This window comes from Urocampus carinirostris, chromosome 20, assembly GCF_059441175.1.
Source record: "Urocampus carinirostris isolate Australia breed hairy pipefish chromosome 20, RoL_Ucar_1.0, whole genome shotgun sequence".
Lineage (NCBI taxonomy): Eukaryota > Metazoa > Chordata > Actinopteri > Syngnathiformes > Syngnathidae > Urocampus > Urocampus carinirostris.
The window spans coordinates 13,265,690-13,279,735 of record NC_142368.1 but is presented as its reverse complement, the minus strand read 5'-3'; the positions used below and the strand labels follow the sequence as shown (position 1 = coordinate 13,279,735).

The following is a 14,046-nucleotide window of genomic DNA, read 5'->3' as shown; positions in this document are numbered from 1 at the left end:
CAAAATACACACTTTAATATAAACAGGATAATATGCAAATGTGGGGGTGGGGTTTAATACGGGCTTTTACTCCCCCGGGTGGAGTTAAAGAGCCTCATGGCATGAGAAAGAAATTATTCTTGGAACAAGGCTGTAAAATACTGTTTGCATTTCCAATCTTATCCACCATTTTCTGAGGTACATGAAGTGCACCAGGTTGTAGGGCGCACTTTCAAAGCTCGGGCCCTTTTTGGGATTTTGAGTGCGCCTTTTCCTGCAAAGATGCTGTATTTCAGTATTAAACATTCTTGTTGTCATAAAAATGTAATCAACGTCATCTTCCAGATGCTGGAGGTTGAAATAATCCAGATCATCTATTTTTCATCCCACAATGGAGGCCATTATCCGCCGTCTCACAACTTTCATCACAGAGAATATTTGCAGAGAATTCAACGCATTTTGTCTCCAGCCGTAGCAGATCCGACTCTATCAATACTTGATGATCTCCATCTCGCTAGTTTAGTTCTCCTCGACGTTTTCCCCGATGGGAACGGCATTTTCCGCTTTCGATTGAAGTCTGCTACCGTCTTTTACGGGGGTTTTAAAAAAAATCCTTCCCTCGATTAGCGCTCAATTAATAGCCGATGATTTCATAACATGGGGGGGAGTCAACAGCCGAGATGTACGCCTGTTTTACATGTCGGAGATAATCGAGTGTATAGGGAGGACGGTGTCTTCGGCCCATGACTATAAGGGCGCCGGTTCCCCGTGTATACATATCGCCATGGCAACAGGGTTGCCGTTGACATCCAAGTATGCCTTTGCTGTAGCAACGGGGAAAACCGATTCGGCGACTCGGGCATTCCACTGAAAATATGCGGGGTGGGGGATGCTTACAAGACTCAAAGACTGAAAAGAAAGGATCCGATTGAAAAATGAAAAAGATCTATATTTATATTTGTGTACATACAGTGCCGTGAAAACGTATTTCCCCTTTCTGATGTTTTTGTTTTTTGCATATTTATCACTCAGGAAGGTTTCAGATCATCAAACCCATTTCAATGTCACACCTAAGGAAATACAAGTTGCACTTTTGAAATGTGATTTATTAAGGCACATAAAAAATCAAACCTATCTGGCCCTATGTGAAAAAGTAATCGCCCCCTGAACCTAATATGGAGTTGTGCCACCTTTAGTCATTCGTAGTTAGTAATCACAATGCTGTGGAGTAATTTTGGCCCACATTTCTTTGAAAAATTGTCTCAAATCTGCTTCAAATCTGCAAAAAACATAGGAATCAGGAAGGAGGCAAATACCTTTTATGGCAGTGTCCGTATATATATATACTGTATATATATCTCATCTCATCTCATCTCATTAGCCGTACCGCTTATCCTCAGTAGGGTCGCGGGGGGCTGGAGCCCATCCCAGCAATCATCGGGCAGTGGGCAGGGGACACCCTGAACTGGTTGCCAGCCAATCGCAGGGCACACAGGGACAGACAACTCATTCGCTCATTCACACCTAGGGACAATTTGGACCGGCCAATTCACCTGAAATGCATGTCTTTGGAATGTGGGAGGAAACCGGAGTGCCCGGAGGAAACCCACGCAAGCACGGGGAGAACATACAAACTCCGCACAGAAAGTCTGGGGCTGGATTTGAACCCACGACAGGTTCCCATGACATGAACTGTGCCGCACAAGCGCTAACCACTGCGCCGCCGTGCTGCCCCACTGTATATATGTATATATATATATATATATATATATATATATATATATATATACGAGGCAGCACGGCGGCGCAGTGGTTAGCGCTTGTGCGGCACAGTTCATGTCATGGGAACCTGTCGTGGGTTCAAATCCAGCTCCAGACTTTCTGTGCGGAGTTTGTATGTTCTCCCCGTGCTTGTGTGGGTTTCCTCCGGGCACTCCGGTTTCCTCCCACATTCCAAAGACATGCATTTCAGGTGAATTGGCCGGTCCAAATTGTCCCTAGGTGTGAATGAGCGAATGAGTTGTCTGTCCCTGTGTGCCCTGCGATTGGCTGGCAACCAGTTCAGGGTGTCCCCTGCCCACTGCCCGATGATTGCTGGGATGGGCTCCAGCCCCCCCGCGACCCTACTGAGGATAAGCGGTACGGCTAATGAGATGAGATATATATATATATATATATATATATATATATATATATATATATATATATATGTATATATATATACAGTAACCGCGATAACCGAGGTCTTACTGTGTGTGTATATATATATATGTATATATATATATATATATATATATATATATATATATATATATACAGTAAGACCTCGATTATCGCGGTTAATGGGGACCAAAACCACCCGCGATAAGTGAAAATCCGCGAAGTAGCGGCGCCCCTTCAAAAAAAATAAAAAAAAAAAATACTTTTTTTTTTATTATTATTTTTTTAGACCCAGTTAATGGGGACCAAAATCACCCGCAAAAACTGAAAATCTGCGAAGTAGCGGCGCCCCTTCAAAAACGCTTTAAAAAAAATATATATATTATTATTTTTTAAATTATTTTATTTTATTATTACTCTTTTTTAGACCTGCAAAGCTCTGAACCCGCGAACGTGGAACCACGAAGTAGCGACGCCCCTTCAAAAATGCTTAAAAAAATGAATAAATAAATAATAAATAAAATATATATTTTTTTTATTATTTTATTTTATTATTATTATTTTTTTGACCCGCGAAGCTCTGAACCCGCGAGGTCCCACTATATATATATATATATATCATCTCATTAACCGTACCGCTTATCCTCATATATATATATATATATATATATATATCTTTTTTGATTTCAATAAATTAATTGTTTTTTGTATTTAATTTTTGTCTTCATTATTTTGAGGATTTTTTTTCCGGATTTTTTAATTTTGAATCTGTTTTAGTATTTTTTAAATCATATTTTATTCGTTTTTCTATGTATAATAATAATTTGAATATGTTGAATTTTTTGTGCAGTTTTTTTTAAATTTCATTTAAAGTTCATTTTTTACGTTTAACATTTTTGTATTTAATAAACAATTTGATATTACATACTGAAAATAAAAACAAAAGAGGGAATATGTTTTACTATTTTTAGTTTTGAATGTCTTATTTGATATCGATTTCTATATATTTGTTTTTTCCTTTTTTTATTTTTCTTCAAGTGTTTGATTCCATTTTTCAAATATTCATATTTCTTTGATTCAGTTCTGTACTGTATTGTATTTATTTGATTGGACATAATTAATTTGGTGGTACTACAATACCAGCCTCACATATATTCTAAATTCTCTTGCCCCCCTGAAAACCAGGACTGCCTCATTCTCCACATCTGCCCCCTGGTTTACACCCGCTCTTCGGTCAATGAAATCAAAGAACCGCCAACTTGAGCGACTCTATAAGAAAACCGGCCTCACCATCTGTCAGGTTTAACCCAACAGATGTACAAAACCTATATACAAAAAAGACACAGAGAATCGTGAGTATAACTTACTTGCAAGTGAGAAATATCCATAGTCTACCCATTGGCAGTCTACTGGATACTCTGAAATATTCTTATGCTCCTTGTCTATTTATTGTGTTCGGAAGGCCCTAATTTACATAAGGTCTCCTCTGCTAAGGGAAGGGGAGTAATCAAAACAAACAGTTGAGACCTGTTTATACGATAACATGTTATCCATAGCAAACAAAAACTAGGCGTGCCTGCGGTCAGACAGGTCCCTTATCTGGCCGCAAATAAGGTGTTATCCTGTTTCCTCCTTCTTCAAACACAAGCAAGAAAGGCGCATTGTATGCAAAGAAGCTTGTGCAATAGTAGAATAACATCTTTAGAGTTTAAATCCATCATTTCCCTCCTGTTTATTCACTTTGCACTATTTCTCTTTGTCATCCAATAACTTCTTCTCTCGATTTTCAGTTACAGAATCATGTTATGGTACTCATGTTACACTTAGAGGTTAAACTTTGTCGTCTGATTCACCGTAGTCAAAAACTTCTGAAAAAAGATCTGGAAAATGTAAGGAAGTGGCATTTGCCAGGCCAAAAAGGTCCCGGCGACGACGATCTTGAGGTCTTTGCAAAAAAAAATGGCGTTGTGGAGGAAGTTCTCAAAGAGCTTGAGAAAGACGCGGTCATCCTTCTCCCGGTCCTTCTCCTCTGGGGTCTTTGGGCAAACGCAGCAAGGACCCTTCTTGGCCCCGGACAATTCCGACTTGGTGGGCTTGCTGATCTCCTCCATGTCGCTAAATCCCGTGGCAGGGATCCGGATCGGGATCTTCAGCTCTTTGGAGTTGTAATTGTGCAGGTATAGCTCTCTGTGTCCTGGCTGCCGCTGCCATCTGACGAGGTAGTAGGTTAGGTTGCCGTTGGGAAAAAGAGGCGGCGACCATTTGACCAGCAGTTTCATGGATGAATTTGCGTAGGCACGGGGTTCTTTGGGCACGGTCGGCAATGACGGTGCAGTCCTTGAGGGACTGAGCGGCGTTCACCGAGTCGATGACGGAGGTGGAGCAGATTTTGTCGCATAGGCCGTTGCAGGCGCTGCACAGCATCCGATTACTCTCGTTGGTGCGGACCCGGAGGGGCAGTCGGGCATGCACTCGCCCTCGTGGATGACGAAGTGAACGTCGCTGGGCAGGTGAACTTGTGAGCAAAGGTCCATGGTGATGCAGCGCCAGCCCTCGAACTTGAAAGTGCCGGGCGGGCAGTCGGGCACGCAGCGGCCTTCGTGGTAATAATGCAGGCAGGCGGCGCATGCCGTGTCGCTGTTTGCGTGCGTGCAGCTGCCCAGACATTGGCGGTGGCAGCATTCGCCTTTTTCGGTGCAGGCGTGCTTGCAACGGCTGGGACACATTAATCGTTGTCCATTCGCAGCAACTCCACCAGGATGGAAAGTTCTTTTTCCTACCACACTGCAGCACGGTTGTATGCCGCAAACTTCCAGTGAGAGGTTTTGAAGTGACCCTGCAGCGCCCTCCAGAGTTGCAGGGTTGGAGCTCTCAGCAAGGAGTGTCAAATATGGCTTCACCACTGCCGGGTGCAAAAGCATCTCAGCGCCCGTGGGGTTCTTGGAGAAACCTGGGGAACGCCATCCCAGTTGTCTTCCTGAGAGTTCTTTTACTTTTTCTTCTTCTCTTTTGCACATTAAGGTTTTCTTCAAATAACAATAAAAACGTTGCTATAATTGCTACTATCAATTCGCCTACCGCTACCATTCTACCTGTTAGCATTCTACCTGCAGATATGCAATTCCTCCTAACACTTCCAGAGTTGTGGACAATCTTCACTGGTTTGAGACGACTGCAAACTATAATTGCAGCCCCCTTTGTAGCCAGACTTCCTCTGAAAGTTTTGTTGAGGAATAACAGCTCTCCAGTAGGTACCACAGTGCTATTACAATGACGCCTAAGAACAATCAAAGTGTATGCTAAAATAGAAACATCGAAACAGTTGTTTTACTCATGCTTAATTACTTTCTTACAGTGTGTCAAATGAGCTCATGTGTTTTTCTGCAATCTTTACTGCTTTTTATCAGAACCCAATCACCTGGTTCAACTAATTGGCTTTCCTATGGAGACATAAAAAGTGTATCATCGTTATCATTACGATCCGCCAGTTGCTTCTGGTGCTGCAACATTTTTCTCATGTAATCAACCAGAGTACTTTCATCATCAGTTTCCCACATATTTTTAAAGAATGGTAATTCACCAAATATTACTTCATATGGTGTTAGCACATTTGTACTGGTGATGTTAATATACAGTTTTACTAATTCTAGATATTTAGTCCATGGTCTTTTGGTTTCTTCCATACACTTCCTAAGTCTGTTTTTTTATAGTTCCATTCTTTTTTTTTTCTTTTTTTTATACCAACCCTGCACTTTGTGGGTGATAAGCACAGTGATCTTTTAGGTCTATATGAAATGCTCATTTTAGTTAATTTTTTGATTTACAAAATGTGAACCATTATCACTATATCTTTTCTGGAATCCCATAACATGGAATTATGTCTTGGCATAATGCTTTAGCTACTGTTAGCGCATCTGGGTGTTTTGTAGGAAAAAGCTCTATCCATTTTGAGAATGAACCAATTATCATTAAACATAACTTTTTCCCTTCACTATTGTTAAGTTCTATAAAGTCCATAAAAGGTGATTAATTACAGTTCTCTATCTTTGGAAACTCTCTTTGGTCTTAGATTACCCTGAGCATTGTGCTTTGCACATATCAAACATGTACTACAATTTTTTATTTTATCATTATTTTTTTTATAGGAGTTAAAACCATAGGTTATCAATATCTGGTTTATCAATCCTACTATATCCCTCCTGTTGAGACATATCTTCCCTTGTCTCAATATTTCTGCCCATTTGTATAGATTTTTTTTTGTAGGATTGGTTTATCTTCTTGTCATTTACAGATTCCATCTTTTAGGTGTGCTCCTTTCCTTTTCCAGAGTTCTTGCTCTGGTTTAGGCGATTGTTGTTGCATTTCTTGTAGTATTTTGTTTTTTAAGGCATTTTCTGTTAGACTTAGAACTGTTATTTCTCGTTGTGCAGCTTGTTTTGCTATTTTATCTGCAAATGCATTGCCCTTTGAAACTGGGTTCGTTTCTGGTGTGTGGGCCACACATTTACATATAGCTAACTGTTTTGGCAGCTGCACTGCTTGTAATAGTTCTGTTAGCAGTTTTGCATGTGTCACTGGTTTTCCTGTTGATGTTATCATACCTCTATTTTTCCAGTGTTGTGCAAACGTGTGAGTTGTTGCATAGGCATACTGGCTATCTGTGTATATTGTTGTTGTTGTTCTTTCATAAGTTTGCAGGCTTCTGTTAGGATCACTAATTCTGCAGCTTGAGCTGAACAATGTTGGGTTAATGCTTCTGCCTTTAATACTTTATCATGTGTTACTATAGCATAGCCTGTCCTCCTTTTTCCTGTTTCATCTTTCTTTCCTACGAAACAATACTTTCTCTGTTATTTTAGCCTTTTTTTCTTTTGTTCACGTTTTGTTTCCTTTCTTCTTTAAGTTAAATGACCATGTAAACATTATTTTTTATCCATGCAGATATATTTTTAAATTCTCATGATCTGTCTCAAGATAATTAATCTGCTATTTTTAAATTCCTATGATCCTACCTACTCAGGCTCAATCAGTTTCTCGTTATCTTCTGAAAACACTCCTTCCATAGAAATTGTTTCTTTTTAACTATAAGTCAGCATTTGTTACGTATTTATTAATCATTTGTTAATTGTAACATGCTTATACTTAAAAATTAAGCGTGGCTTATTTCACCTTCTCTTGAAAGACTTTTTATCAGTTGTCCTCCTAGGGGATATTGTCCTTAGCGCTAATCTCATCAAAATTCCAAACTATCACACTGCCTAAATATCAAAAATCTCAAAAATGCCAAATGGAACTCAACGTCAAATCTTTTTTTTAATTGTCATTTCCTCTCTCTTCAATCATAATCAACTATCTTTTCTCATTGATTCAATATAAAACAACATATACTTGTCACTAATAAATTGCCTTATCAACTCGCTTTGTATTATATTATATTATTATCATAATCTTCGGTTTGCAATAGTCTTTTCTCTTTGCAGCCCCTTAATATCCTTAGAGATTAAGAGCTATACAAATAAACATGACCTTATCTGAATTAATACTTGTGTGTCTTTTTTTTCCTTTTAAGAACAAAGCACATTTCATTAATGATTAAAACAGAAAATTTAATTTCCAATCTCACGATTTCTTTTCCTGTGTTAATAAGTCGTTATTTTCAAACTCATTTCAAAATTTTGATTATTTGAAATGACTCAGATTTCCTGCTCTTAGTATGCAATATTATTTTTCTTTTCCTGGTTCTACTAATATATCATCTACACAAGTTAATAGTTCGCTCTTATTTAGAGGCTCGAAACTTACTTGAGAGTAAATTCTTGGACTTTCACAATACCCTTGAGGTGTAGGTATATATTTTCCCTTTAAACGTAAATGCAAACCAAAATTGATTGTCTTTATGCATTGGTACTGAGAAGAATGCGTTGCTTATATATATACCACTGTGAAATACTTGGCCTTTGGTTTCAGTGAGTTCAATAGCGTGTGTGGATCCACCAAACAGGGACCTTTGGATCACTGTATTATTTACTGCTATCAAATCCTGAACAATTGTCCATCATGTTGATGGGGGTGCCTCATTTACAGGAAATATCGGTGTGTTTACGGGTGACTCAGCACATTCAATTAGTACTCCCGCCTTCTTTAGATCTTCTATTACTGGTTCTATTCCTTCCATTGCATCTGGTTTTAGAGGATATTGTTTTATTCTGGGCCGATGTTCTGTTTTGGGTCTTATTATTATAGGTTGTGCTCCTTTTACTAGTCCTACATCTGTGGGTCCCTGGGACCATAGTTTATTAGGAATTTGTTTTAGTAGCTCCTGCTGTTCCTTAGTAAAGTAAATGTGTCATTCCTTCTTTTTTTTCAGATGTACTCCTGAGTTTACTATTATAGTCCAGAATAATGACTTTCTGGAAAGACCAGTATAATCGCTGAACCATGCGTTAAGGCCTGTTGCTACCCAATACCGTACATTTTCTCCTCTGTAATATTATTTGTGTATAAATATTGTGGTATTTCTTTCTTCTTCTTCTAAAGCAAAACAACATATTATGTCCATGTTTATTAGCATTTAATTAGATATTCATCCCCTTGAAATAATTTTATTCTATATTTGTAGCTTTTCTATAAAAGTAATGTTATAAATGGTAAATGGTCTGCATTCATACAGCGCTTTTCAAGTCAACGAAGACCTCCAAAAGCACTCTATAATGTGCTTCACTCTCACCCATTTGCTTTTAGTCATCTAGACTTAACACAATTCAATGTTGAAAAAGTAAAGTTATTTGTCCCAATCTATGGTATTACGGTTAGTCTCACTTAATTTTCAACCAATTATCTTTTTTGATATTTAATTAACTTTCCCCTTTGTTTCTCTTTCTTTTTTTTTATGCTCCTTTTCTTAATATTTATTTTCTTTTCCCTTTATACCTTCTTTTACTTACTCTCATCTTTCTGTATTGTAGCTTCCCTACCTGTTCTGCCAACAATCCATTCTCAACATAACATTCCTTCCTTACACGCTCTCTCACAATAGCTTTTTAGCTCACTAGTTTAATGCGAAAATGACGTTTAATCATCTCACTTAATTTTAATTTTTTCCTTCAAACCAATTAAATCTACTATTTTTCACTTATTTAATGTGAAAATCACATATATTGATGTGCAACAAGTTATATTACTCATTTGTATTCCACTCAATACATTTTTCCTCCATATTCATTGAAAATAAATTATTTATTAACGCTTTTTCAATACTTTTTGTATAAAAATGCCTTTATCTCAAATTAATTTATTCCAATTCACTCAATTAGATTTTTTCCTAGTCTTCCCAGTCCTTATTTTACCAATTTTTGTACTGAAAACAGGAATATCTTATCTTTTTCTGTATTATTCTGTCATTATCTTGAATTAACGCATCTAAAATAACTCAGTCATTTTTTTTTTCCTAAATTTCTCAGTTTTTAATTTATCAATTTTCAACTAAAAAATTCGGACCGCAAGAAAATCTCCAGAACCATCTGTGGCCCACGGTGCCTGTGTTAAACACCCTTATGGTGAACACCTATTCCTCAAAAAAAAAAAAAATACTTTTTCCAACTCCTTTAATCTGTTCTATCAATTCTTCTTAAATATCACTCTTTAAACAATCTCAGCTCTTTTGAAAACGTACTTTTTTAGCGTTTAGCTTTCTTTTTGACAAGTAAGACAGACAAACATATAACATAAGACATACACAGGGCCCAAACAATCAAACATCTAATAAATTTAACAAAATTTGGTGACTTAGGTTTCTTATTTTCTCTCTATACAGTATGCTTTCTAAGTTTAAAACCTGTTCTTCAAATTTCTCATGGCGAGTTTTGAAAAGATATTCTTCCTCTTCCTCATTTCCATCCTTTAGCTTTATCTCTATCTCAAATTTCATTTCAGGCTTTGGTCCTGGTTCCGGGCCTAGTCATGCACTCTGATAGTCTTGTGGGGAAGAGTTGCCTCCGCAATTTATAGCAATATGCCCTTCCTTCCCACAAGACCAACAGGTTCTAGGTTTATTGCTTGCACGTGATCCAAAACCTCTGCCTCTACCTCTAGATTGTTGAAAAAACACTGTGGTTCCTTCATCTTCTTGGTAGAAAATTGTTGATGGCTTCTTCTCCCCTTTCTTACTTTTGATCACTTTCTCAGCATGGAGGGCATGATTTATGTATTCTGCAAGTGTTCCTCCATTCATGCTTATATAGTGGCGATTTACCCATCCACTAATCTCTGGTAAGGAGCCTGAGTGCAATGCATTTTTTAATTGTCGTTTATAGGGGCCCTCGTCAGCTCCATCACCAGGTTCTAACCCACTATGTGCCCTAAACACCTTTTCCATTCTTACTCTGTATTCATCAAATGGCTCATCTGGTTTTTGTTTACATCTCCCTATTTCATTGTAATTTGCTCTTTTCCTGTATTTAGTTCTGATTCTTTCTAGGAGAGGGGTCACCTGTTGTGTCAATCGTTCAGATTCGGGTGCAAGTATCACGGGATGGTTAGCGTCATTAGTTGGAGAGTATGCTACCTTTACGTGGAACCAATCTGGCCCTAATTGTGTCATCCAAACTTGCTGTACTTCCATTCCGTTTAGATGATAAGATCGCCTTAGATTTTCTATCTGCGTTATGAATTCCTCTACATCCTCTCTCTCCTGTCTTGCTATTTTTATCCAGACTTGTGTCTGTTCATAACCTTCTTTTCTCATCTTATTATTTTTCTGTTTGCATTTGTTTCTTATTTTTTGTTGCAGTTCTCTAATGCCTGCTGTGGACAACTTCCCATTAAAGTTATATTTTTCTGTTTTGCATTACTTTGCCCCTTTCCCATTTTTAGAACTAAATTTGGACTCAGTGGTTTTTAATACCTAGTGTATTCTAACACTGAGTTTCTCTTTCAACAGGATGGTGATAAATAACCTTTTGTGGTAAAATTCACTTCAACCTATGCAGGTGGAATTTTCTTGCATACAGGCATCCACAAAGGCTCACCATTTATTCCCTGTTGCTTTGGTATAAAATACAATTACCTAGTGGTAATAGTATTTTCTTTCACACTCACTTTCACTCTTTTTGAAGAACAAAGAACTTCCCTTGAGTTCTTTTTAAACAGAGAGGAACCCTTGCCCTTTTACTTAGAGGAACCCTTGCCCTCTTAAAGAACTTCCCTTGAGTTCTTTTTTGAAACGGAGAGGAACCCCTTTCCCTCTTACTTAAGACTGTGTCTTAAGTCTTACTGGCCACGTTTCTCTTTTACCTAATAGTGCCTAGGATTGTTAGGATTTATTTTCTTAACTCTGTTTTGAATTCTTCACACTCATACCCTTTTAGTCACATGCATTCCTTTTTAAAATAAAAGTTTTACTCACAGTTCTCTGAGTCCTTGGACTTTCCGTCAACCTTCGGATCCCAACTTGTAAGGAAAAGGACCAGTCCCGAAAAGGGTCTTAATGCTGTGGCCACAGACTTGCCTGGATCTTTACTCACACGCTGGGATCGTCAGGTTTGTTGGAATCCGGCTCTCGAAGGACCAAATAAATGTCAGGTTTAACCCAACAGATGTACAAAACCTATATACAAAAAAGACACAGAGAATCGTGAGTATAACTTACTTGCAAGTGAGAAATATCCATAGTCTACCCATTGGCAGTCTACTGGATACTCTGAAATATTCTTATGCTCCTTGTCTATTTATTGTGTTCGGAAGGCCCTAATTTACATAAGGTCTCCTCTGCTAAGGGAAGGGGAGTAATCAAAACAAACAGTTGAGACCTGTTTATACGATAACATGTTATCCATAGCAAACAAAAACTAGGCGTGCCTGCGGTCAGACAGGTCCCTTATCTGGCCGCAAATAAGGTGTTATCCTGTTTCCTCCTTCTTCAAACACAAGCAAGAAAGGCGCATTGTATGCAAAGAAGCTTGTGCAATAGTAGAATAACATCTTTAGAGTTTAAATCCATCACCATCCATAAGGACATGTACACTACCCATACTGCTAAATACAAGGACCAAATTGCACAAACCAAATCCAGCTACTACTCCGGCCTCATCCTTTCCAACGAAGGAAATTCAAGAACTCTCTTCTCTGTCATGAACAAAATCCTCCAGCCACCAAATTCTCTCCCCCTCCACCTGTACTCCACAGCAACCTGCAACTCCATAATGGAGTACTTCAATCACAAAATCCTTAAGATTCATCACCAACTCCATCAAAACCTGTCTGCTCCCTGCCCATCTGAATTTCCTTCTCCTTGTCACTTCTTCTCCAGTTTTGCTCCACCCACGACTGCTGAATTATCCAACCTCATACTCAAATCCAAGCCCACCACTTGCCAGCTCGATCCCCTCCCTTCATCCCTTGTTAAATCCTGCCTCCCTTCCCTGCTTCCTCTCATATCTGCCATTATTCACTCCTCACTCTCTTCTGGTATTGTCCCATCACTTTTCAAAACCGCTGCTGTTACTCCTACACTTAAAAAACATGGTGCTGACCCCAACGACTTCGACAACCTCCGCCCCATCTCCAACCTTCCATTTATTTCAAAAATCCTTGAAAAAACTGTTGCTGCTCAACTCCACTCGCACCTGTCCCTCCACTCTCTCTATGAGCCCTTTCAGTCTGGTTTCCGCCCCCGCCACAGCACAGAGACTGCCCTAATCCGTATTGTAAATGATCTCCTCATAGCATCTGACTCCGGTTTAGTCTCCATCCTCATCCTCCTAGACTTGAGCGCCGCCTTCGACACAATCTCTCACCCTATCCTCCTCAATAGACTCTCCTCCATTGGTCTCACCCATACTCCCCTCAGTTGGTTCCATTCCTATCTCACTGGCCGCACTCAGTTTGTCCAGCTGAAATCCTTCACCTCAAAGCCCTCCCTAGTCACCACAGGTGTACCCCAGGGATCTGTCTTAGGTCCTCTTCTCTTCATCGTCTACCTCTTGCCTCTTGGTCATATCCTCCGCAAATTTAATATCCACTTTCACTGCTTTGCTGATGACACCCAACTCTACCTCTCCTGCAAACCAAACTCCATACTCCCACCTCCCTCCCTCACCTCTTGCCTTTCCGAACTTAAAACATGGTTCACAACAAACTTTCTTAAATTAAATGCCAATAAAACAGAATTCCTCCTTCTTGGCACCAAATCCACTTTATCCAAAGTAAACAACTTCTCTCTCAACATCGACAGCTCCTTAGTGTCCCCCTCCCCCCAGGTCAAGAGTCTGGGTGTCATCCTGGATAGCATGCTTACCTTCCACTCACATATCAACACCATCACCCGCACTGCTTATTTCCACCTCCGCAATATTACCAGACTCCGCCCTTCCCTCACCCCCCACACTACTGCTATTCTCGTCCACAGTCTTGTCACATCCCGCCTTGACTACTGCAATGCTCTCCTCTTCGGCCTTCCCCAAAAGTCCCTCCATAAAATTCAGCTGGTTCAAAACGCCTCTGCTCGCATCATCACAAAAACATCTTCCCAGCAGCACATCACCCCCGTTCTCCAACAGCTACACTGGCTTCCTGTTCAGCATCGCATCAGCTACAAACTCATCTTATATACATATATGGCCATTCACAACCTGGCTCCTCCTTACCTGTCCGACCTTCTCCAGGTGCACGTCCCCACTCGCTCCCTCAGATCCTCGTCCTCCCTCCGACTGTCAGTGCCCCCTGCCCATCTGAGCACCATGGGAGCCAGAGCCTTCAGTCGCGCTGCTCCCAAGCTTTGGAACAATCTACCTCCGGACCTCCAAAACTGCACACCTCTCTCCACTTTTAAGTCCCGTCTAAAAACACACCTGTTCAGGACTGCCTACAACACATAGCTTCTCCATTTCTTATGTTTTTATGATTTTATGT

General features: G+C 39.5%; 2 protein-coding genes across 2 annotated transcripts in view; one reads left to right on the top strand and one right to left on the bottom strand.

Moving 5' to 3' along the window:
• ches1 (checkpoint suppressor 1) overlaps positions 1–14,046 on the top strand; it is a 103,658-nt gene that overhangs the window by 43,912 nt on the left and 45,700 nt on the right. The window lies entirely within an intron of this gene.
• On the bottom strand, positions 4,083–5,410 carry LOC148346297 (insulin-like receptor). Its single transcript, XM_088325585.1, has 2 exons — positions 5,247–5,410; positions 4,083–5,165 (listed from the first exon to the last, which is right to left on the bottom strand). Exon 2 carries the CDS (start codon positions 5,154–5,156, stop codon positions 4,497–4,499), a length of 660 nt encoding a protein of 219 aa, XP_088181711.1. The 5' UTR covers positions 5,157–5,165; positions 5,247–5,410; the 3' UTR covers positions 4,083–4,496.

Coding starts and splice junctions, on each gene's coding strand:
- LOC148346297 (XM_088325585.1), bottom strand. CDS start 5,156: ATGTGCAAAAGAGAAGAAGAAAAAGTAAAAGAACTCTCAGGAAGACAA.